The 25,854-nt window shown below is 44.3% G+C and overlaps 1 protein-coding gene across 9 annotated transcripts in view; it reads right to left on the bottom strand.

The window, feature by feature from the left end:
* Positions 1–25,854, bottom strand: part of ebf3b (EBF transcription factor 3b) — an 89,346-nt gene that overhangs the window by 10,143 nt on the left and 53,349 nt on the right. For 3 of the 9 annotated variants that reach the window (XM_063875175.1, XM_063875173.1, XM_063875178.1), the window contains 4 exons: positions 17,110–17,191; positions 14,953–15,094; positions 10,293–10,426; positions 10,000–10,126 (listed from right to left, as the gene is read on the bottom strand). In XM_063875175.1, coding sequence (XP_063731245.1) covers positions 10,000–10,126; positions 10,293–10,426; positions 14,953–15,094; positions 17,110–17,191 — 485 coding nt within the window. The remainder of the gene's footprint in view (positions 1–9,999; positions 10,127–10,292; positions 10,427–14,952; positions 15,095–17,109; positions 17,192–25,854) is intronic. The other 6 variants (XM_063875174.1, XM_063875179.1, XM_063875176.1 and 3 more) reach the window with 3 other exon arrangements.

Raw genomic sequence — 25,854 nt, 5'->3', positions numbered from 1 at the left:
CATGGAGCCATTAATCTCTCCCACCCCTCAAATAGTAATCTGGGGCATGAGGCATATTGGGCGATGAATCAGAGGCACAAAGTAAATGAATCATAACCCAGACTTTGGTGAGAGCAGGGCGTTTTATGTCTGACAGTCCTAATGGGTAATTGAAGGCTTCCTTACAGCTCCGCCTGATTCTAAACAATCATGTGCACACTCATAGGCAGGACCAGGAGAGGGCGGGGGGGAGGGAGGGCAGAGGAGAGAAGGAGGGGAGGAAAGGAGGAGAGCAGTGTAAAAGGGGGAAGGAACGACTTAATAGAGAACATCACTTCTCAATGTAGATATCATTTTCAGGAGAGTAACTCCGCCGAGCAAGGCGCTTCATAAATCAATGGCTTTCTATGGAGACTAATAAGAGCTGCCTGCCTCTATTCATTGTTCAGCCTGTAATTTGGCCCATCACTCATTACTCAGCATGTAATTTCAGCATTAACACCGCACAGCTCGCTGAACCTGCTGAACACCAGAGAATGTGAAAGCAAACGTACGCCCCCCCGCACACACACAAACACACACACACACACACACACACACACACAGGCAGGGCCACTGAAGCACGAGCCGGGGAGTCATGGCTGGAAAATGAACCTTCATGTGTCTCACTTTTTTCTTTTGTTCCCTCTCATCTAAATACACATGCAGGCATGCTCACACACATACTGCACCCACTCACGCATACATACAGCAGTCATGTACCAACACATGCACCGCTTCTGCCAAAACCTGAATACAGTAATTGCCAGCTCGACCGTGATCAAATGGAGCAATTATGTGTTCAAGCATGGACAATGTGAGGTGCTAATCGATAGGAAGGATCTAGCTTGCAGATACAGTGGTATAGGGCCCTATTGGACTTGCACACCTGAATAAACCCCGCGCCACAACAACATACACTGCTGGAAATCTGATTTGACATGTCATCATGTGTCCCGGAACGACAAAGGTCCGCTGCGCAATGTGGGGGGGAACGCCATCTTCTCCTTAATAAAGGATTGATCTGCCTTATTGATCGTACATGACAAGGCTGTAGCGAGGAATTTGCCCCTTTCTTTTGTTATTTCCACCCCCTTTCTTATCTATGCACTCTGGCAGACCCATACATGTGTACACACACCCGAGCATATATAGTCTGTGTGTGTTTGTGTGTGAGTGCACGTGCCCGGCTGAGAGTGTATGTGCACGGCAGCCCTGCCAGACCCCGCTGCTCAGTGTGATGTAAATTGTGTATGTGTAAAAAGCACTCCATAATCAGGCCATCCATCATCAGAGGCTGTCAGTGGGCTCTCTCAGGGTGATACATCACGCTCTCCTGTCCTCTGCCTCAGCTGGGGCCTACACAACCCGCCAGGCATGCTGGGAACACAGCCGGAGAGACGTACAGTACAGGACGAGCCCTAGGTTGGGAGAGGTGTTCTGTTTGATGTGCCTTTCCAATGATAATGATGCCCCCACTGTACAAGCGGACCTGAGAATGATGATGCATGGAGGGCAGAGTATCCTTTACCATCCTGGAGTTCCGACTGAATCAGAGTTCGTTACAGTTTGTACTAAATGCCTACGTATGGAGGAATTTACGTGCGTCAAAATTTACATTTAAATCATGGCTCAATGTTCAGCAGTTGCAGTCCAAGCGTCAGGCATGATCTCCACATGTCGACATGTCGCCATCTCATCTATCATGGAGATGATCTTTGTAACAACCCCAGCGTAATGAAATTGGTGACACAGACCGCCATCTGCTATTGATTTCATGCAAATGCTTTTGACAGCTGATGGAGACTTGCATTAGCGCTAAACGGTGCTGTCAGTTGATGAGTTGACAGTTTTGTAGTCATACCATGTACACTAGTGCAGACAGACACAGACAATGTCAATAATCCTGTAAGAGCTGCTGATGATATATACTGAGCACTTATATTCAATCCGGACAATAAATGTGTTATGTGTGTATTCATCGCATCGCTCCGCACATTTTTTCTTCCAGGCAAAGATTTTCTTTCATCTGCTGAGCTTTCACAAGAGTCATTGGAGCTGCTCTTCCTACTTTTTCTTACACCACACACATTGACAGTAGCCCCCCCCCCCCCCCCCACACACACTTCTCTTTAACTGTCCCCTCTTCACCCTATGTCTTTTTTTTTAATCCTTGGCACATCATTATGTTCCGGCTTCACACTCTGTCGTAAACTTTACTCTCTTCTAAAGATATAAGCGGCAAATCTAGCTGCTCCGAGATGCCCTTGCACGCCAGAATTAGTTTGGCCCTTCCCGTCCTTCCAGTACAATATGGTGAACGAAGGGTGGGGTGAGGGTGTGGAAGAAGTGTGTGTGTGTGTGTGTCCCCTCCTCTTACCCCTTCTGCTAGGGGTCTCAGTCGCTGCAAGGAAACATGAAACCCTCCACACACATCCCATAAATCCTACACTGGGTGGGGAGTCTAGCCGAAGGGGAGGAGGGACCGAGGAAGGTAGGGGGGGCTGTGGGGGGGGGGTATGATAGGGGTTGGTGCGGAGGGGGGGGGGGGGGGGGGTCGCTGGCACGTTCCAGTCACACCCGCTTCCCGGCTCGCAGCCAATCAATACCACTTTCCTGTTTTAGAGGCGGGTAATTATGAGGTGGAGAGATTGTGTGACCTCTCACCCCTGCTGCATTACTCGCCTGATATTAAGATAAATTGCCTGATTTTGGGTAAACATATGCTGCAATTCAAACTGTCAGCACTGGTTTGCTCAGGGATAATTTGTATTGATCTCCTGGCTTCTTCCCCATTTTGCTTACTGACCTCATGGATAATTAGAGAAAAAGAGACACGGGGAGCTAAGGCAGGGCTTGCATTTGAATACTTTGCAGGAGAGATGAAGAGCACATGGGAAGGGGGGCCGAGGGAACATTATGGACTAATAGAATTTTCATTTTCCCTCATTTTCTTTGCAGATTTAGACAGGTTGCATGCTTTGTTCAATTACAACGCTTATATCTTGTTCCCTGCCTGCGCTGCATATGTAGACCTATATTTGTTCATAGATCTGTTTCCATGGTTTTGGTTCAGAAATTATTACAATTTTACAAAAGCAATAAGACAGCAAAGTGACAGCAAATACGTTTAACATTTAACAACTGGTGACTAAAAGAGTTATTGTAAAGGAATATGGTAACTCATTTCTATAAAAAAAAGGATACTTGTTCTTTCCTCTTGCCGGTTCCGAGTATTTTTTTATGAATAGTTCAGTAAATTTCTCCCTCTAGAGAGTAAATGATCATGTTTCAGAATATGAAGAAAAGGAATGCATGACTCGGTGTGCAGCTGTGACCATATCCATTCCAATTTTCAATATCACGCATGCGTACGCGGGTTCATGGCAGGGTTTTAGTGAAATTCCTCCGCCTGGAATGTGCACTTCTCAATCTTATTTTGATCTGACGCTTTAATCTTTCCGTTCTATCATGCTACTAAAACACATTTTCTCTGAGAGCTCCTTAGCCACCCCTGCTAGCCACTTCACTTAAAATGTAGAGTGGCGGGCGTGTACATGGCATCTGAGTGTGGTCTGCTGCTCCTTCTCCATGTTCTCTAGAATAGGACATGAGTAACCGCTCTACAGGAACAGTGTAACATGGCCGACGTTGGCAGCCAGAAGTGCTTACATGGCAATACTACTGTGTGCCCTGGGTCTATATGGAAGTGGATTGAACACATGTATTGACTTACAGTATCTGGGTAGAAACATGGGGAAATGTTTGAGCAAAGCAGTAAATTTAAGGGAAATTGTTCCTTGTTAAGTCTATGAGGCTGAATGGAAGCTTGCACAGAGCACTAGCATTCCTGCCAGCCATTACAGCTTATTACGATAACTCTATCTTTCCAGGAGATAAAAACCTAGCCTTGTTGCCATTTGCCAGCTATTACTTTCGCTAATTATACTTAACTGCTTCGAGCTTATCTCCACTCCTCCTACACCATTGAGCAGTTATTTTTTTCTTTCCCCTTAACACAAATTAGAGGTGGAGTGGGAGTTGGAAAGGGGGAGACAGATAAACAGCGCAGGCAGAAGTTCATTCAAGTGTTATTGCATTTGTGACTTGTCAAACTGAAGCCTGCTAGGCACCTGCGGTCTGTTAGATGGATGCAGTTCAGAACGGCATCAACACACATAATGACCTTGTCTCGCTTCTAGTTTTCTGGAGACATTTAGAGAGGCAAAACTGTTCTCGGTGTTACTGTAAGGAGTTGAATTTGAATAATGCACACACAAAGAAGGCAGAAGTCATGCTGCTACTTCACAGTAGATATGTTCCAGTGTTGAGAAAATAGAAAACATGCATGCAGATGTCGAGTCCATCTTTAGAAGTAAAAAACCAAACCAAGTCAAATTGGAATTTTCACAGCAAACCCACGCAAAGCAAACCTCATCTGTTTTACCACTGACCATATCATCTCCATCCACTGCAGCCAGTTACCACTGAGTGATTCCATCTCCAGCAGTCTCAAGATGAACAGGAAATTAAAATTTCAAAGATCTGCAGTTAGGATAAATCAATGGAGACAGATCAATGTTCATTGAAATTTCATGAACTTTGAGCCAATACAGATGAAAAAAAGGCAGAGAGTTACAGTCTCCGGCAGATATTGCTCCTGCAACAGATAAAATGTAATTAACACGGTTAAAAGGGAGCAATGTTACAGATTGCACATCCATAATTTCAGACTCCCTTCGTATCGGCTGTATTATTAGAAAGGGCCAAAGACACCTGTTCAATCCTCTTAGATGACATCTAAAGTATGTGTGCCACTTCTCTAAGGACGCCGGCGGACTTTCACATATTACCGGCCAACTGAAATCAAATGGGTTCCCTTCACAGCTGATTGCAAGCGCAAATTAATATTGTAAAATGAAGATCAATACATGGACGGGGCACAGATCGATGGCGGCTAAATTACGGCCGCGTTTTCCCCCTCATCCAAGATGAGTTGTGTTTTCCTCTCAAAGTCAATACCGTGCTGCCTCCTTCATTCATTTCTCAATAAACTTGCCGATGAATTTCAATCAAAATGCGGCAGAGGAGGAGGAGGGGGTGTGTGGAGTTCTTTTAAAGCCCGTTGGGTGTGGATCATACTGAAAATGGGGCCAGAAGAGGAGGTGGAGAGAGGAGGAGGGGAAAGATCCTCGTCTATCAAGAGCCCCCCACTTTCGTCTGTCTATCTTTCTTATGGCAGAGGAGTGATGCTGTGACTTACTGAGGACAATCCATTTTAAGAGCCATTACAAAACATACCTCTAACGATACTGTGGGACAAAAAGTGTGTCCAATTAAAATTCAATCAATGAATACCATCCTTACGTGGAGCGAAAAAACATACAGCCATACTTTCATTTTTCTCTTGAAAGATACCCACAATACATTTCACTGAGAGGTGTAATGCATGCTCAACTGCAAGTACTTATTTCAATCAATTTCCCGGAGCTGGATTTCACAGGTCACTTGCTGATAACACGCTGTGGAATAATGCCACAGTGTGCTTCTCAAAGCCTACCTGACAAGCTGCCTGACAGTGGGGGTGTGCAAGCACGTGTCACGTCAGCCCTCTAATTGGACACAAGGACCTTCCTCCGTGGAACCTTGTCGCGCTCCACACAAACTCACAAGGCCTTCAAACCGGGCCCATCTAACTTGGCAACGAGTGTCTGCTCCACTCCTGTGGAGCTTGTGCTAAATACCACAGTTGTAATGAGACAGGCAGGTATGGGGACATGGCTAGTGGATAACATGCTTTGACACATGCTAAAACTGTTGTGCCAACTGGTTACAAGCAACTTGACTGTGGCGATGACATTTATACATCTCATCCTCTCTCACAGCAGTTCATACTGCAGGGTGAATTTAAAAAGCGGAATAAATAAGATAAAAGAAGTCGCAAATGTATTCAATTGTGTGTTTGTGAGTCCCCCTCTAAAGCTGTTTACATACCACTTTGAATGCCTTTGATTGTTGCATATCTTTACTGTAGGCCACACCCCATCACTGACCAATAACCAACAGTGTACCAAACCCAACCCTGCAGGACAGGAAATGAAAAGGAAGCTCTCCATCTGATCGGCTTCTGAGTCTGGGACTTCAAAGTGACGGCAGGGTGGAGAGGAGACGTAAGGATAGGCCCGATTCACAGGCCCAACCGCACAGGGCCTATCTGATGTGCTGCGATAAATGCGTCTGTGTTTGTTTATTTAATTTTTGGGGGAGGGAAGGGGAGGGTCCAAGACTACATAACATTTTTCCAAGAGTGGAAAAGGAAGTGAGTTTAATTTTGGATTTAAAAACTGGAAATCACTATTTATTTGTCGGATCTGCTGAGCTAAGTTTACTATTTAGTTTGGGAAGACATTCAAGTAAAGAATTGGAAAATAATATTTTTTTGGGGAAAAAAATGTAGTTAGTAACTAAAAATAGACCTTACGACTAATGAACATCTTCCTTTTCCATCCCTTACAAGGCTGACATTTCTTGATCTCCACCAGTATTGAGTGAAGCACACATGACCTCTTTGTCCTTATGTTGATGAATGACTGCCTCATACCCATTTTGTCAGATTTTGGTGCAGTGGAGTCGATAGCGTCACCTTGACGAGGAAAGTTTGTGATCCATCAGCCCTCAAGGCTGTCTGGCCTCAACTAAAGCCTGGCAAGAGCAGCTCACTGTATGGGGCATCTACTCCATCCAAAATCCTTCACCCAGTGTGCTCCGCTCTTGTGAGGTCGAACGAACGGCTCTTATTACTGCCGCTTTACAGTGAGGAGAAAAAAAAAAAGAAGAAAAAAAAACACTTGACTTGTACTAATAGCTGCGAAGCCATGCTGGTCACCAAAGGTCTGAAGACGAAGCACCCTGTCAGTGCCCAGCTTGGGAAATTAGCAAATAATGTTCCCTTCCCCCTGACAAATGTGTGACAGCTCGCCTTCGCCAATCATTCTCTCCTAACGTTATGATGCATGTCCTGGATCCCCACTGGAGGATACAGGCGAAGTTTACTGACCCTCAATTTACCCATGACAAATGGGGTCTCGGTAAATGTGCGTTTTCTGGGGCGCGGAAGGGGTTCATTTTAAGCAATCCTGGTTATGTGGATGTCACTGATTAGGATAAATAGAGGCTGAGTGTGTTAGGACTGCTTGCAGAACCATATTACCAAGGGCCTGCATGGTTGCCCCTGGAGGGAAGCTCTCGTGGAAACTTGGCCAAGATAGAAAACCAAAAGCTCTGATGCAATTAGGAGCTTAAATTGGATGAATTGTGCACACTCAAAGTTTTTATTTATGATTTACTCCTTCATACAGCACTTTAAGTACGCAGTAAAAAAAAGGTTAGGATGCCGCAAATGAGGCGGAAAATTGAGAGGTTTTGTTTAAGAAATGATCGGATCAAGCCAGCAAATACTGTTTGCAGTGCTTAATAAAGTGTAAAGTATAATAAAGTATTGACCTCGGGAACAGCCAGGAGTTTCTCCTTTTGATTTTCTACAACCTTGCTGACAGCTGGACCAATGGATAACCAATACATGGATTAGACAGAGGACATACCAGCAAGTTCCAAGGGACCACATTGTGTTAGAAGGGAAAAAAGGTATTAGACAATAACATAAAAAGTATTTTCTCTAAAAGTGTGCCAATTAAAGTACAGATATAAGCTCCTTGAAGCAGTCAGTAAACTACAGCCTGATAAAGTTTTATGTATGTCTGTTTGTCTCATTAGTGTTTTAAACGTTCAATAGTCAATGCCAACAGTATTATTTGACATACATTACAGGGTGCTCTCTTCCTGAGAATGGATTGTGAGTGTTGGAGCCGTTCCAGGGTACTAACCCGAGTGAGGACGTGTCCCTTTGCTGTTCGAATTGGCTGCAGTCTCCTCTGTGTTGACTCTTGGTAATTTGTGATAATTTCTTAAATTGAGCGAGTTAAATCTCCACAATTAGGGTGGTGGTGCAAGAAGAGTCAACATGAAAAAAAATGTCTAAAAAGGCACTCCTCTCAAGCGGTGCTCTTAAGTCACGCTTGCAGCCATTGGCTTTGATAACTAGACCTTTGATATGCACATGTTGCTCTACAATATGACACTGTGCCTTTTAGACAGCACTACATGCCCTTTAAGGACCAAGTAATTTGCTATTGTAACTCCGGATCATTTCAAACCTATTCGCTCATGTAGTGGCAATTTTCTTTTCAAGTGCTATCACACGGGAATGAAAAGCTATGGTTTGAATGCTTTCCCTCTTAAATACATGACCCACTCTCTCGTGCTCAATGCATCAGACCATTCACATTTTAATGTCTGAGAGAAGTAGCTAACATCCTTTCACCTAGCAATTACAGCACATATGGAACCAGTGGTACCTAATTGTAGCGTTATGCATTCTGCTCTCTTTAACGGTTTCTTTCTCTCAAGCGTCAACCCTTGTACAATCAGGGTGAGCCTCACAGGGAATAGCAGAGCAGAGGAGCCGGACCTGTCTATTCGTGACTTTCTCTTTTAATTCAGCACACTAATCAATTGTACCACCGTTGCCTCCAGGGGTAATTGTATCTTTATACTAACTGGAAGTGAGTAGGAACCAAGGGAAGACAGAGAGGAAGAATGGGATGGGGCGGGGGGTGAAAAATCAACAAAGATAGAGAGAAGGGGACATGTTTCCCCAGTAAAACCTGATGGTAATCATCCCAATCCGCTTAGCCTCTGTGACTAATGGGGTCTGTTCTTAAGGGACCTGGCACTTTCACCAGGGTGCTATAGAAGCCATTAATGTCTTAACTTATACACCTTCTCCGGGCTGTGCAGTAACACATGTACACACACACTCACACACACACACACACACTTTCTTTCCTCTCGTTCGCTCTCACACGCTCTCGCAAATAGACCCACACACACTTACGCAGCCACACTACACTCCTGTTTCATTATCCCGGTGCCTTGTTGGCCTCTGCTCCGCTCCTGCTAGGGAGGTTAAATGCAGGAGAGCTAGGCCAGACTGCACGGTTGGAGGAGAAGGGGACGGATGGCTGGGGGTGGTAGCGGTGGTTTTGGGGAGCGAGAGAGGGGGGACTTGATGAGAAACAGCTGCCCCAGGATGGAGGGGTCTGGATGGGGGTTTCTGAAAGGGGGTGTGTGGGGGGGTCCAGCCCCACACTTTGCAATTCTGCTGCGCTCAAGGCCAGGGCTGTGCTGGAGGCCTGGGGGAAGTGAGAGTGCTTTGACGCTTTCCCCCCCGTTTCATTCTGCCCATCAGAGTTAGAACAGACAGAGGCTTCCAGGTCAGACAGGCTCCTGACCCCCGCAACCTCTGTCTCCTCACCAATGATGACAGATAAGACCACCACTTCCTTCTGTTAGCCAAGATAATCAGATCCCTTACTTATAGTGTGACACACACACCCTTTTCCCCTCACACACACACATACACACACACACACACACACGCCTCCTTCTCTCCCATGAATTCTTATTCAACACACATGAGAATAACTTTCCGACACACTCGTGCACTTAACCTGGATATTGCTTTTCTAATCTGATTCATAAAAAAATGAAACCATATTTTGCTTTACAAAATCAGCCAATTAGCCGAAAGCATTATCTGTCTCAGTACAGGCAGATAAAGAGAATTGGCAGAATGAGATATCCTGACAGCTTGAGTCTAACAGAGCTTGGCAGCGCCCTCGTATGATGGCAGGTCAGAGGGGGATCGAGTTGCACTTGTAGAATCCCCCCCACGAAACACCTTTTCCCTAGCAGTGCAGATCTCACACTTTTAACATTCAGCAAGCGGGGCCCTGGTTAGTTCATTATTAGCGCCTGGACTTTGGGGCGGAGTGCTCCATCCAGATCCAGACAGGCGGAGGGGGGGGGGGGGGTACAAGAGAAGCCTGTACAAAAGAGGTAGAGGAAGGTTTTTTGACTCACCAGTATAGACGAATCTCCCAGGGGCACCTTTGCAGAACTGCTTGGACTTGTAGGACAGCGTGACTTCCACGACACCAGGGATGTGCCGAGGTGGGGTCTGGACGCGGATGGCGTGGGGAGTTATCAGCTGTATTACACAGGAAACAGAAAAATAAATAATGAGCCCTCTATAATAATAAACCACAGAGCCTGTGCTGCTAACACTACAGGGTAAAACAGATAAATAAAACTAGCAGAATTTCTAACACTACGATTTAATTTAAATCAAATCCATAACAAACTGTTCATCATACCTCACTCCATACGAGCATGGTGCCAAACACGACTTGTAGGCCATCAAAGAAGTTGTCCCCTATAATGATGACAGTGGCTCCTCCAGTGGTCCATCCTTCACTTGGGCTGATAGCCTTGATGCACGGGGTGGCTGCTTATCCAAGACAAAAAGAGAAGAGCAAATTCAGCACCTGAGCTCCCACAATCTGTCCCATGTCTCTTTCTGTACAGACACATTACGGCATCACCTCCATGTCTCTCTCACAAAGACGTATCATGGAAATTGCCCGTGGAAAAAAAATGATGGATTTGTCCTTTAAGGCATGAGAATCAAAACCATTTATCAGCGCGCTGGAGTGGTGTAGTTAAGCAGACCCTTCAAATGGTCCACTTCACAAAGGCTAAACGCCGGGCTCGCCAGGAAAATGATTTGATGGAGCAAATTATGTGTCAGGGCAAATGTAGCCATCAGAATTGATTAAGCATGCACCCGCATGTACAGTAAAATTTCAAAGTTGAACACATCTTAAATGAGTCAAGAATACGGGCTGTTAAAGTGGAAATGACAAGCTAAAGCTTTGCTGGTTCATGTTATTTCATTACCTTTGTCTGCATATGCAGTACAGTGCAGGCACACTGAGTGTAGTTTCAGGTTTCATAACGTGAAATGCACTCATGAATTATTCAGATTGTGTTTTTTTTTCTTTCTTTTTGTGATCGATTCAATCCATTTCATATTGTTTATTACAATGCTTTTCATCTGGCATGACTTCTGCTACATAGCGCTGCCATTCATCAACAGTCCGGGTTGTTATTATAATCTAATTTGAGTGATCTGGTGCCTCGCATTCACTGTCATTTGATGCATTACCTTAATATGGTGTTCAGCACAACACCGTGTTTACAACAGAAATAGCATGACAGCTAGCCATAAAATAGCAATATCAAATTTAATCTATTTCCATCAATATCTTTTAATACACTATGAATTGTGAATGTTTTTTCCTACTCGTCAAAATGTGATCAACTATTTCAGCAAGTTCCCGTCTTTCTTTACAAGCTCACTTCCAAACCTCTATTATCCTTTCTATCCAGTAAGTAAATCACAGTCGGCCATTGTTGTATGGATCACCTCCGACAAGACATCTCCCTTTGTTTGCCTTGCTGTTGGGTCTGTTCAGGTCATGTTTGCTCTCTTTCCCTGCCCATAAAGTGCACACACACACATTGGTACTACAGGGAATCTGACTTTAACAGGCGCTGTTGACTTCATGCTAATCACCTCGTACAGATTTTCATTTGTGAGGCCTGGAGGAGTGACATTTGCTTTCCTTAATTGCGAAGCGGAGCGTCTGAAAGAGGACCAACCCTCTATGGGCATGCTGGGCCCCCTCTAAGGGCCTGACCTTCATCAGTGCGGACGATTACAGCAAATAATTCACCCTTCAAAATTACTGTAAACAAATTGACTTTGGGGATGAGAGAGGGAGGGGGCAGGAAGGAGGAGAAGGAAAGAAAAAGTGCCTGATGGTGACGGCGACTGTTGGGGGGCAGCTGCAGCCTGAAACCTACGACAGGCATACACAATCATGCACACACGCACACACACACAAACACAGACGCACCATCTCGGAAATCCCAGTGCCCCCACCCACACACAGAAGGACCCATGGAGAGGCAGCGACTGAGGCCCTAAGCCGTCCACCCTTCTGCCTCTAAATTTGCATATGTCTCAATGCACAGACATAGAGGGGAGCATGTGCTGAATGGGGACCGTGGCGAAGTGGATTACACAGTCAGCGCAGGCGATCTGATGACAGACACGCACAATGCCCCCTCAGCAGATGATAGGCATCATGAGGAGTGGACGGATGAGGATGCAAAGAGCTGGCTTGCCGTTGCGTCACTAAGTCTTTGCAAAATTCACGCTGCAGTAGCGGAAATTCAATCTCATATGTCATAGCTTGTTTTTGTTTATTCTGGTGCGCTGAGCTGTTACCCTGTCAATTTAGTCTGTGTGCTTGAATTTACTTCAAGATCCACTTTGCTGTGCGATGACCTCCGGCAGCCGATCTGTGATACTCCCTAATCTTTCTCCTCAGTGGTTAGGGCTAGCCGTAGAGGACGTCAAAACTGATCTGAGATCTGAGCGGAGGAGGTCTCAGCTCTAGTATTGTGACACTCAAACAGGTCTGATGTGGCCCCGCGAAGCCGTCCTTTGTTCTGCCTGCTGAAATGTGTTGTAATTGTGCTGTGGGATGTCCAGATGGTCGGTTGATAGTGCAGCTGATGGGATTATACCTTTTACCTCTCCCTGGGCCATCTGTTCCCTTTGACTCTCTCTCTCTCTCTCTGTCTCTCTCTCCCTCTGCCTCTCACTCACTCTTAACCTCTCTCTCTCATATTCTCTCCTTCCCTTTCTCCTTTCCTTCCATCCTTTTCCCCCTTCCTTCTTTTTTCCCTCTCTTTCTTCCTCTTAGGCCCAGCAGTCTGGATTCACTTGTCTTTATTGCATAAACCCTAACAGCATTACAGCCACTTGGCATGCAAATGAGGCAGGCGCTGCAGGCTCTGTGCTGAGTCTCCTATATTGTCTGGGGCTCTATAATGGTGGAACTGAGCTGAGGAACGTGTGTGTGTGAGTGTAAGTGAGAGAAAGTGTCTGTGTGCGTCGGTGCTGCGCTGCTTGTGTGTGTGTCTGCGTGTGTGGTGGGTGATGCTGTGTGTGAAAGACCCGGCTATTTGTGAGCATGTTTATGCACCTTTGAGCCTGAATCTATACATGTTTGAGTGACAGGCCGCCACAAAGCACATTCGTGTCTGAATGCATAATATGCTTGTTGTGTGACAGCACACACAAGTGAACGAAAATGTCACATATAAGATTCAGTGTCATACACAGGCTATCCCGTGTGTGCGCCAATAGGGGGCAGCACCTCTTGATCAATGCGAGCAAGTCGGTGCAAGTGCAGTGTGAGAGTGAGGATGCCTCTTGGTTTCAGCCACACACAGTCACTCAGCCACATATCTGAGGCTTCTCGCCATTGAACTCTCGAGGAAGAATGTGTTGCTAATTTAAAGCACGCTGTCTGCCTGATAGTTGTCAGAGCACTGTGGAAGACATGGCTCGGATTACATTTTATGACCAAGTCTCCTTTTCTCACGTCTCTGTTTGTTAAAGGTGACTCAAACAAAGCCAGCAATCATTGTTGATGCATGTTAAATTAGTTTGTTATGGTGCTGAGCCTGAGAGGGAAGAAAAAAAAAAGATCTAAACTTGTGAGGTCACACGCGGTTAAGCAGAGGGAAGGTGTATTAAAGTTATTAGACAAAGACATGTTCAACTGGGCGGTTGACAATAGCGTCTTTTCTTGCTTTACGGGGCGTCACTCTGATGCTTTGAAGAGTGTGGTGAAGAGAGGAAGAAAGGGATGGGTTGGAGTAACCTGTAAAGAACACAAGCGCACACACTCACACACACATATAGAGACACACAAAACACAAGGGATCCCATGGGAGAGGGGGAACATGGAGGCGAGGGCTCAACCTCTTTAATTGCTCCCCTCATTAAGAAACTGGTTGCTAGGCGATCCACACCTATCGTGTCATAAACGTGAAACACACAAACAGAACGTCAGCGAACATAATGACTTTGGTGCTCCGGGCAGGACTTTAATTATTTGATTTTGTTCTCCAGTAGAGGAGTCATTAATAAAGACAAAAACAAATAGATTAGCTATATCCCCCACCAGGACCGGAGAACACCGAGATATATTAATTGTCTAGTTTTTTTTGTATTAGTCGTTGTTGTATTAAACATTACATTTGCTTTTGGTGATAGAACCATTAATGCCCATTAATGTGTAGAGAAGCTTGTTTTAGTCAGTGGTGTATATAAACTGTTTGCCCAGGCATAATTGGCTCTTGAAATCTGAAGATAAGCAATTTGCACAATTGGCCCAAGTCAGTTATTTTTTTCTTTCGATCTTTCGGCTGCGTGTGCTCCCATCTGCGAGTGGAGGCCATGAGGGTCATAAGGTTACGTTTAGTGCATTTTACTTTTTGGATTTCCCATGGTTTGGTGGTCCTTCTCTTTTCCCTTTTGGCTGAGCAGGCAATCAGTCCATCATATGGAATCAGTTGGAAGAAAAACAGTAAGTTCTGTTTTTCTCATAGACCGCCCCCCCTCCACACACACACCATCAACCCACTCCTCCCTCCCCCCTCCTTTCACTTGTTCTCCTTCCTCCCCCTGTTTCAGCTCACTCACAGCTAAATCTGCAGAACCCAATGACAGGAAATTGACCTCACAGCCAAATTCTTAAGCAATTTGATCATGTTTCACATGGGCTTTTAGGACAAATGTAGGTGCATTAGGAGACTGGAAGTAGTATAACATTTTTGAATTGTGAATTAGCCTGAGTATTAGCCTCATCAATAGTGATATTGACATAACACATACACAGACTAGTGCATAGTATTTCCAGTAAAGAAAGCAAGAATGGAGGCAAAAAGCAACTTTTAAAGTGAAAAATGAAAGTGATTGAGAAACTAATGATTCAAAGGAACTAAAAGCAACTAGGTGTGTGATTAGTAAACAAAAAAAAAGGTGGATGGCTAATAGAAACTAAAAAAGGAAAATGGAGCGTATCAAATTATAAAATGTAAAAATGTGCCTACCATTCTCCAGATAAGGAGGCGTACCTTCTGAAGGGTCGAGTCTGCGAGCCCTTCGCCCGTGCTTGGAATTGTTGTGTACGAACATGTTGTCGGAGACAGCCAGGACATGGCCGTCCACATTGACGGTCGTCGATACGACAACCTGCAACAGAAGTGAAGGTGAAACATGCAATTTAATACATTGTTGGGAAAAAATAAAGACGAGAAATATGGTTATAATGACAGCCTCACTAGTTCTCTGGGGTACAGGGGATACATCAATGCTTTAGAAACTCTGCTGTGTCCAGGTACATGCCCGTGTGCTATTGATTACTATTGTCAAACCTTTTGAAGAGGCTGTTCTCTTTGGACATATCGCATTACAGTAACCCGGCTTCTCAGCCATTTTGCTTTCGCTTTTTAGTGTCTTGCATTTGTGTGCAGCTAATTGACTTTTCAATCACTAAACTACCATTTCCGTTCGCTGTCATCATAGCAGAAGCTCAGAATTATTGATCAGCTTGTCCATCTATTTGAGGATGGAAGGCCTCCCTTTTAAAATATTACTGGAGTCATTAGCAACTGAACCGTGTTCCATCCCATTACTCTGCATACATTTTACTAGGATCGGATTCCAAGCCACACTCCATATTTCATAATGCTTATTTTTGTTGTTGTTTTTTGGCTACCACATCTCCAAACAGTGAATCGCATGTGAATGGCCAAAGTGTTTCTGAGCCGGAAACAGAGAGCCCCTCTCAGGTTTGCTTCGCCGGTAAGTGACCTCGGTGTAGCAGTGGAATTTAGGGGGGCGCTTTTTTTTTGGTTGGTTTGGGAAGGGTGGGGGTGTAAGGGGGAGGAGGGGAGAGAAGGGGAAGTGAAAGAGCTCCATTCTTGTGAGCAGGTTCAGAGCTGGGCCAAGCTGAGGATGATGGATTGGGCCCTCTCTGGCCTCCAGCTGGTTTTTGGGGGTAATAAGTGGAGTGGAAGGCATGCAGAATACACAACTTTGGCTACAGAAACACCTATGCTGGAGCATCTGGGAAATCTATTAGGGGAGAATAAATGGTATACTAACTGTTGGAAGGAAGAAAAGGATTGAACATCAGCAACAAAAAAAACTAAATCCTGATGTTTTAGACTTAATGTAAATGTTTAAGTAAAACAAAAAATGTAGTTCTTAAATTCCTTTTGACACACAGGAGCGAGAGGTGAAGCCCATGGTGGCTGTCATGCATCAGTCCACATTCACCCTTAGGGAAGAATTGAGGAGGCAGGGGAGGTCTCATGGTGACATCAGGAGGGGACATCCTGTCTTTTCTGTTTCATGTCCGGGCTTCCTCCTGGAGGATGCTGGCTTGTGTGTCTATCACAGAACAGAGCTGTGTCTGACGGACGCCCCCTTGTAGTTTGTCGCTATCCTGATAGGACAAATCACACTAAACTGTCTCACCTTGACCTAGAGGGCTGCTTGTGGTGAAAGTGTCTGGGTAAAATGGATGGCTGGTTGGAAACATGGATCAGCAAGGGGGGGTGGGCGATAATTTCAAGGATCAACTCCATGACGCATTAGAAGCGAGAGGGTTAAAGAAGCCGTAAAAGTGCTCAACGGTCATGTCCTTTTAGTGTAAATCGCACTATTTTATCAGCCCACAATAATGATGGTTTTCAGATGGCTTAAGATGGTTTCATTGGCTTTACAGTGAACTGCGTATGTGTGAGTTTAAGTGTATGCATATGTGGGTAAGAACGAGAGAGGGATGTAGTGAAAGTAAATATATGCACTCCAGCTTGTATGGGCATCCATCCATATGTGTGTGCGTCTGCGTGCTTGCGCATATGTGTGTATAAGAAGGTATGCGTTTCCGCTGCCAGACAGATCCTGAGTTAACACTGTTGTTACATGTGGTTGGATCGTCCTCCCCTCTGCGCTGAGGCTCAGAAAGCTGTCAGGAACACAATTGATGGCACTCTTAAATCCTATATCCTTATTTGTGTCAGATGGTATTCCCTAATAAATATTCTGTCCAGAGCGCACAGGATACAAAATCCCTCACTCTCTCTTTCCTCGGGTTTTACCTCCTTCAGTGCCAATAATAGAATTGAATTCATATGTATGTCGATGTGACTTAGTGTGGCTGTGCATTTGTCACATAGGGGAATTTGTGTGAGAGTCACCTGGAATCTGCGCATGTCTCGTGGATTCCCTGCATTCTTCAGACAGTTCTGATTGCACTTGAGAAAGAACTTGAGGAAGAATCTGAAAGAAAGCACAAAACAAAAGAAAAAACGATAAATTACAAATGCTAAAAGACAAAGTTATGGATCTTTATCGTAAGAATTATCAAACACTCCCAAACGTTATATTGTATTATTGCAGTTTGGGGAAGTCACCGATTTATTTACTTCCGCCAAACAATCAAGAGCATCATTCTCTTTGTCATCTCATCGCCTCACCTGAGTTCATGGGTCCTTCCCAACACCCATCTGCCACTAACATACAGAAAGTCACTTGATATTCCACCCACCTCTTTAATCCCAGGACACCCCCTGTGCAATTAAAGTACTCCTGTTCAATAGGGAAGCAAATGAGGCCCACCTGTGACCAGGTCTTGTTTGAAGAGCATCAGGGATAAAGGACCTAACAAGGTGGGAGCGCGCCACAAAACTTATAGTCCTGTCAGGCAATTAGGCGGACACTCCTGGGACCACCGTATGCCGCACACACACAGACACACAACGCATACACACACACCCATGCACTTGTGGGTGGGTGAGGCAATTATGCCACAAATTACAACCTGGCTAATCGTCTCTGAACAAATGTCACGTCTGAGTGAGATCTGGGCTTGGTTAGTTTGTAAGCTGCCTTCCTGTCCTTCTCTCAGGTCTCGCAAAATGTATTGATAAAGCCGCGTGTTAAGAACTGTTTATCACATGAGGCGTCACAGACATAAAACGGTTAAAAAGAGGAAGATTAACAACATGGCATATAAGAAAAATTGTCTCAGATGTAGCCTATTGTGTCAACTCTTACACAACCACACAGAATAAACAATGTAATTGACTTGTTTTTCTAAATTCTCCCTAAAGAATCCTGACTGATTGTGCCTTTGCTTTCTGCGATTCATTAAAAAACCGTGCTGAGATATTTATTTTTCATCACATTGCACGAACGTTACAATATGCAATAGTGTGGTTTCCATTGTAATACAACTTTGGCTCACAGAATCACAGAGGCTCATTGGATTACCATAGATTGCACCATAGATTGCATGGCCATTTCATTCCGCTAAATACAGTGGCTCATGTGGCCTGAGAGGACGCTTTCACAACACTTAAGACTACTCCTTCACCCAGTGGGATCCTGGCCAGGCCATAAATCAGAGTCTGAAATGACCCTTCTAACCCTGGCCACATTAACACATGCACTGGTCATTTAGAAGTGTTCTTCGATAGACTCCTATACCTTGTGCTTAACTGAGGGCCCAGGAGGGAGAGGAGAGGTGAGAAAATATTTTCACTCCCCATCCAAGGAGCTTTGGCTTGGACATCAATAAAAGACGTTTTAACCCATGCCAGAATGCTGATTGCCTGTCGGTGTGTGGCGAGGCCATAAAAAACCTGACTTGTCATTAGTGCATTTCGCTTGATTGTGTTCACTGTGTTTTCGGGTTGCATCTGTTGGCTGATCATCAAAATGACCATTATGTACTCTAATTCCCTGACCCTGTTTTTATTTCCCCAAAGAGTCATAATATAGAGCAGCAGACATCTGCGGAAAGCAGACCTGAAATACGACTTTTATTTGTCTGTCGCCTCTCATACAGATTGGGTAAGGCCAGTGTGTGTGTGTGTGTGTGTGTGTGTGTGTGTGTGCGTATATGCGTGCACATCTACATGCGTATGTGTGTGTGAGCATGCATCACCCATTGGTAGTGAATTTATTTCGGAGCAAGGGACAGAATACATTTCAGAGGCAATGCATTGAGTTCATAAAGGAAAAACATTACTTCCAGAGTTGTCTACTTTCTTGGATACTTTAAAGGCTTTTACATACTCTTCCCACTACAGCAAAAGCAAAAGTTAAGAACCAATAAACACAAGAAATGGAGTGCCCACGCTATCATAAAGAGGCTCCTTTATGTTTACTGTTATGAAGGCAATTAAGCACAATTTCTCTTCTAAAAAGATAAGCTTAATTTTCATAGTCCACAGCCGTGGCAGCGCTATAGCATCCATTACATTTGAGTTGGTTAAGATTCTCCATGAGCACAGTGCAAATTGGTCCTTGGTGAGAAGGAGAGCAATTAAGACAAGGCCCCTCTCTCTCTCTTTTACTTCTTAAATATCTACAGAAGTTTGTGCTGGTGTTTTGGCACGCACAGAGACAAAAGGAGGTTGTTTAATTGTTTTTTAATGGGATATCAAGTCGTCGCTGCCATTAGATGTTGGCAATGGAGGGCAAAGGGGGATAGAGAGAAAGAATGAACTGCAATTAGGTTTGATTAAAGCTATCCTTCTCAATAATCAGCTGTTCTGACAGGACAGGGGGACCCTGGTGGCCGCTGAGATGGAGGAAGGTGTTGAGTGATATTAAGGCCAATGAAGGGGATATTAACATGGCTAATTAAAGCTCTTCCAAAGCCGGGAGAGGAGGCTCTCAGTGGACCTCACTGGATGAAATAATCGGCCAAGGCAGCTATCAGTTGGAGGAGAGAGAGAAAGGGAGTGTGGGTAAGGGTGGGGTATAGTCCATCTGAGGGAAGGGGGGAGTATAGGGAGGGATAGCGGGAGGCGTAAAGGAAAACTATGAAGTGTGAAGAAAGACAAAGAGGAAGACATCGACAGGCATATAGAGAAAGACTTCCAGGCCAGCCACGGAAGCTCATTTTGACATCAAGCCTCTCTGTCTGCATGCCTCGAGTCTGCCAGTATAACTAAGACCTGACATCAGCTTTTATCTCTGACAGCTCGTCATACAGGTCCACAAATCAACGTTAAAACAATCCTGCTCATGCCTTGGTCTAAGGCAATTAATACGATTCTCCCGTAGTACCTCCATGCTCGCCCGCTGCCGAAGCTACTAATCATGCCATAATGATTTCTCTCCCTCTGGTCAAAGGGGAAATAGATTGTCTCTTTAGTAATGCAGCAGGCTCGGTGCCTTCCACTCCCTGGCTTCACAGACCCGGTAATTGAGGAGAAAAAGGCCGACTTTGGCACTTTGACTGATTTGAGGGCTGCTAGACCCTCTTATCTTTACTCTGATCATTTTAGGCTGACACTCAAAGGAAGACCCATCGCCCTAATTCTAGCTCACCCTCTCGCATCATCAAACAGAGGGGGAACAGGAAAAAAAAGAAGAAGAGAGAGAGAGGAAAAAAACAAACAGGCAGGGTGAAGAAGGCCTTCTCTCATTTAAATGGCCAACTTAATTGCAGGGTTGATGTCACTCATGCATTAATGTCCATCCCTTTGATTTGAGTGAAGAGGGCAAATAAGGATAATGTTGTATTATTAAGGAGGCTCCACTGGCAGTCGAGGCCAACTCTCCTGTCAATTTCATTCATTCTTTTATCCATTCATTATCAGAAATGTGTTATTTTTAATGATTTGTATAAAACAAATCTAATCAGATTTTTTTTTTTTTAAGTCTTTTCACTCCTTGTTGCTTAGATAACAGAACGACACTGTATAATTCAGTTTGAAAGTACACCTTATTGTACAAAAGAGCTTCCCCTTATTTGTTTAGGTCGTTACACAATACACTGACAGATGGCCACAGTATTTGTAAGAGTCAGACTACAATCTGCTGACACCAGATCTCTACACTGAGATAGTAGTACACGGGTCAATAGCGTATCGGATTTCCAAAACGCCGGGGTCTTAATGTCAAGCCTCCTGCCTCTCCTACCTACTGCTCCAGTTATTAGGCACTCCACTGAACTGCATTCAGATCCCTGTTGTGACAAGGCGGAGCAGGTAAAACGAGAAATAGAGACACTTATAGATCTTAATCTTACTGAGCACTTATTTATGCAACTGATGGGTCTTGGATATATATGCCAGTTAAGTCCCTGGGAGGCCCTAGCGGAGCTGCGTGGACTTTTCTGTCGTATTCTGGTTCGCCGCTGTCTTCTCTCGTCAAGCAGAGCTGTTTTTCTCGCCTTAGCAGAAGTAAACCACAGCACATTAACAATATTTGCTCTACCCCTGTACAAGCGTCGAGGGACCAGACCCACAGATCCTATCACTTCTTTATCAGGGAACAAGTGCCTCACTATCCAGCCTTATTGGGTTTGGGAGATTAACCCCTTCCACTCCCGGGCCTTGCCCATCTCCTCCGAGAGCAGCAAGCAGATGTCACTGTGATTATTATTGTTCGACATGAAATATCCCAAGTACATGTCTCGGAGAATTTATTGGGTATTTCCAAGGCCTTTTTTTGTTTTCATTTCTTTATTTTTTTTTCAGCTGCTATTGTCGGTTCATTTTGTTGTTTCATATTTCATATTTTTGTGGTGGTGTGTGTGTGTGTGTGTGTGTGTGTGTGTGTGTGTGTGTGTGTGTGTGTTGGTGTGGGTGTCACAAATAATTTATGTGCTTCCTCTGCACCCTAACATGTAGCTGTGTCCCTCCATTCATCCCTCTTTACCCTCTCCTCCACCATCCCCCCTTTTCTCTAATGGGCAGAGTGGCATTGACATTATTTCACTTGAGGATCCCTCACTCTGTCAATCCCTCTTCATTTAGTCCATGGCTACAGGACTCATTATGGTATCTCTTCCTCCTTCTCTCTGTCTCGTACTCTCACTCATTTTCCTCACCTCCTGTCTCGCTTGCTCTCTGGCTCTCTCTCTCTCTCTCTCTCTCCGGACACTGTTAGTTTCTTACTTAAGAGAATCGCTCGTCTTCACAAATGGTTTCGCGTCAAACCCACTCCTAGCAAGCCCCCACTGATTCCCTTCAGGCTTTGGCACAGGTTTACTGTAACAGATTAGACGAACACTCGGAGCTCCTGCTAACTATCCATCACTTGCTAACAGTGGACTAAGGCTGTGTGCTTTATGCAGCTTTTAGCTCCAGCCCGCCACATACTGCATGTTTAGCCCCGAGCTTTCTCTCTGCCTCTCCCATCCCCTCACATCTAGATACTGCTGAGGCTGTTTATGTTGCACGCTGCTCTTTGTTTTACTCTGAATGCGCCTTTTCTCTACCACGACTTTGAACACAATATAATAAGACACAAAACATAAATAATTCTGCATTGTTTTGTCTTGCGTGGCCCTGTTGTAAAAACGAATCAAACACTGGTTGCCGCTGTAGAGCCAACATCATCTACATCCAAACTGTGATTCATAAATATTAGTGAATCCTCACCGGCAACCACAAACCCGCATGATGATGATTACTGATAATGGCTATGACAGTTTCAACCAAGTTGGCCGTGAGGTTGCTGACATTATGAAAATAATCACGCACATCAACAATGCAGTTCTCTGGAATATCTGCTCAACAGCTGGACGGCAGAGAGGTGTCTCCGGGTTATTTTGGCGAAGGAGGGAAAAATACCGTGCTTTGATTACTGGTCAGCATTGGAGCTCGGGGCCTTGAGGAAATACCAGTCAGCACCTCCCTGCACTAGTGAGATGGAAGATAAGCATATGTCGGAGTAACTGGCCGGGGTGAATAGTAGTATTTAGGGTGTTGGACGTGGGGTTCTGGAAGGCCCCAGAGTCAGCCTACAATGAGAGCCATACAGCGCCGTCTCTCTCCTGTGGCACCTTGGAGCGATCAGAGCCCGGCAGAGGAACGCAGCTCTACAGGCAAAGCCAGCAGGGGGGCTTTGACCGTTTACCGACAGCCATGCTGGATACAGCTGGCCAGTGGGGGCTTATTTGCATGAGTATTTGTGTGTGTGTGTGTGTGTGTGTGTGTGTGAAATATAGGTCGTGAGCCAGTGGTTTTGCGGTGTATCCATGCATGCTCAAATGTACGCGAGTGTATTTCTACATCATATTATTACTAATGTATAATACATACATCTAAAGTGGCTGTCAGGACTGGTCAGTCATCATAAAACATGAGGCAGCCACTCTGACATCGCAGCCACATTAACGCATTCTCAGAAGGAGAAAAAAAAAAAAACACCCACTGTGGACTGTCATGTAGGCAGGGGGGGATAGAGACAGAAAGACAGAGAGCGGGTCGGTGCTTAAAGCTAACAGGTAACCTTTCTGTGCACCTAGGACAAAGGCAGGGGGAAAAAGAAAATGTCAAATTAAGAGAGGCCAGGCAGAGAGACGTGGCTGCCATATTTGTGTGAAAGCCCAGTGCTGTTGGCAGCAGAGATGGCTGCTTTCTGATTCATCTGGGGCCGTATGGCAAAGCTTTGTCAGTCTGTGCGAGGTATAAATAATTCAGGGTGAGAGATGGCAATTACAGGGCCCTGCACAACCAAAATGAATATTTTATAAGGACTAAAACTGCCCTGGAATGAATCACACACATGGAGTCACACACACATACACACACATACACACACACACACAAGCATAAGTGAATGTGTGCACACGGACACACATTAACACACTCACCCAACACACACACACACAAAGGTAGCACATATGAACCCTTAGCTGTGTTGCATTGTTGACAATATAACTATTTTATTATATAAACCCCTGCATTGTGGGTTAATCATTTTTAATATGTTTGCATGTGTGATTTCTCATAATATTTGGTTAAGGGTGAAAAAGCGTGTCAAATTTGTTCTTCTATTGGGGAAAAATACATTTACCACCACAAACCAATATACCTGTTTAAGGTTTCAGAACCCTATTCAGTATCCCGTTTGAAATACATTAGCAGAAAATGAAAAAATAAATGCGAGTGTTGTCAATATATAGAAAAGATCTATACAAAAAGAAGTCTCTAGAGACACAGAGCCTTTACTTTTGACCCTGTAAATATGGTCTTTGTGTGGGAGCAAGAGGGAGGGGAGTGGGGCAAAATGCTAATGGGAAAAGATTAAACCCAAAAGCCGCCTGGAGCATTTACCTCTAAAGGGTTTTGTCTGTCAGGTTTCCTGCAAAACTCTGTCTTTATAATTCTGAGACAAAAAATAACATTGTTCCCAAGTCCTGAGGAGCGCAGTGGCTTGGTTGAATGGCCATTGTGTGAGCCTAGCTAATGATACCTTAGCTTTTGTGAGAGGGAGGCCAGGTAGGTCTGTGACATCAGCGCCACACAAGTGCTTCTCTGTCCGGATGTTTAGGGAAGGATTTCGTCCATGGTGGGAAAAGGGTATGGAGAATAAACAGGTCCTGTTTTTGTACCTGCATTATAAACCCTTCTGCCTAAGACAGGGGTATCCTGAGTAAAAAAAAAAGTCAAAAAGCTTTTCTATTTTAAATCATAACTATTATTTTTATCTTGTTATGTGAATAAAATACATGTACATCCATTTCTGGAAGGAATTGCTTCAGCAGAGAATGATGTAATACCAGGGGTGGGATTTTTTTTTCTTCCTCTTTTTATTTCAGAGGGAGTGTGGGCGTTTTATTTGTCAGTCCAAAGGGAAGATGGCAACCCTCTGAGGGAGGAGAGACCCCAAGCATGAAGACACAGATCGCATGTGTTGGAAAAAGTGACAGCGAGGCAAATGCTAAGAGAAAGCTGCTTCCTTACCGAACCACACACTGTTAGCGATACAGCTAGCTGTTGTGAAGGCAGCTGACAAACCCGTAGCGTGGCATGTCTCGCCCCGTTTGTGAGTTTTCAAAGAATATGATTTGCAAATAACATGAGTCTCTGGGCATAGACTGGGCATGTAAGTACGGTGAATAAAGCCCCCCTGCTCTGCTGAGGGAAACCCTTACTTGTCAGCTCAGTTCTTTGTCAGGAACTTGACAGATAAATAGACAATGTTTTGCCACTCACTCCTCCTGCCTTATGTACACAGAGGCATGTGTCTGCTTCCACGTACAGGTTGACTTGCTTTAGGGGAGGAATTTGTTAAAAGATACCCCACTGCTTCTCGGGGCAATGACTGAAAATATTGTGGGCCACTTCAGACAGCCTCAAACAACAAACAATGGGGGTTGATGTGTAACCAGATAAAACACAGATCGAATAGCTGGGTCTAAGCACCACTACAGGGCTTATTTTTCATGCAAATTACTACTAATGAGCTTCCTGAAATCTGACTAATTATATCAAAGTGATTTCTTTAATTAGTTTGTAATAATTCCTCGCATAAACATCATAGTAAACAGATTAAGCTATATAAAAATATCAATTTGTCACACTTTATACGAGATGCTGTGCAGCTGACGCTAATCTTGCTTCTCCAAAATGCCAGAGCAAACATTTATAAAAGAATTAAATGTGTTCTTAGAGAATGTTTGGTAACATTAAGGAAGCATATCTTTTGCATATTTGTCATGGTTTCTCCACAATGGTCTCTTCAACATATGGGGAGAAGACTGTAAAGAATGAGAGGATATAATGGCGCAAGTGTAATTATTTAAACTTATGTAGCTGGTGAGAGAGTTAATAATTCAATATTATGATTTAACACAATTTAAAGCACCTTAATTAAAAGTAAGACAATATCTAACTTAAACGGAGCTGATGTTATTTTAATCCGACATCAGAGATTACAGCACTGAATGACTGGAAATACTGCATGTCAAATCCAAATACCTATTTGAAAAATAACAGACGACTTCAGGAAAAGATAAGAAATTGCGTTTATCTACCACTTTGCACCTCTTGTTAATCCAACAACATTCCCCAAACCCCTGAAGAGTAAAAATATCTAATACACTAGCAGTCACAAGAGAACTCGTACGACTACCGATCTTTCTGATACCCTCAATCTGCACTGAGATGGATTAAACATTCAATTTGTTACTC

Source organism: Eleginops maclovinus, chromosome 22 (assembly GCF_036324505.1).
Source record: "Eleginops maclovinus isolate JMC-PN-2008 ecotype Puerto Natales chromosome 22, JC_Emac_rtc_rv5, whole genome shotgun sequence".
NCBI lineage: Eukaryota > Metazoa > Chordata > Actinopteri > Perciformes > Eleginopidae > Eleginops > Eleginops maclovinus.
Note: the sequence above shows the minus strand (reverse complement) of the source record. Positions and strands in the feature narration are given on the sequence as shown.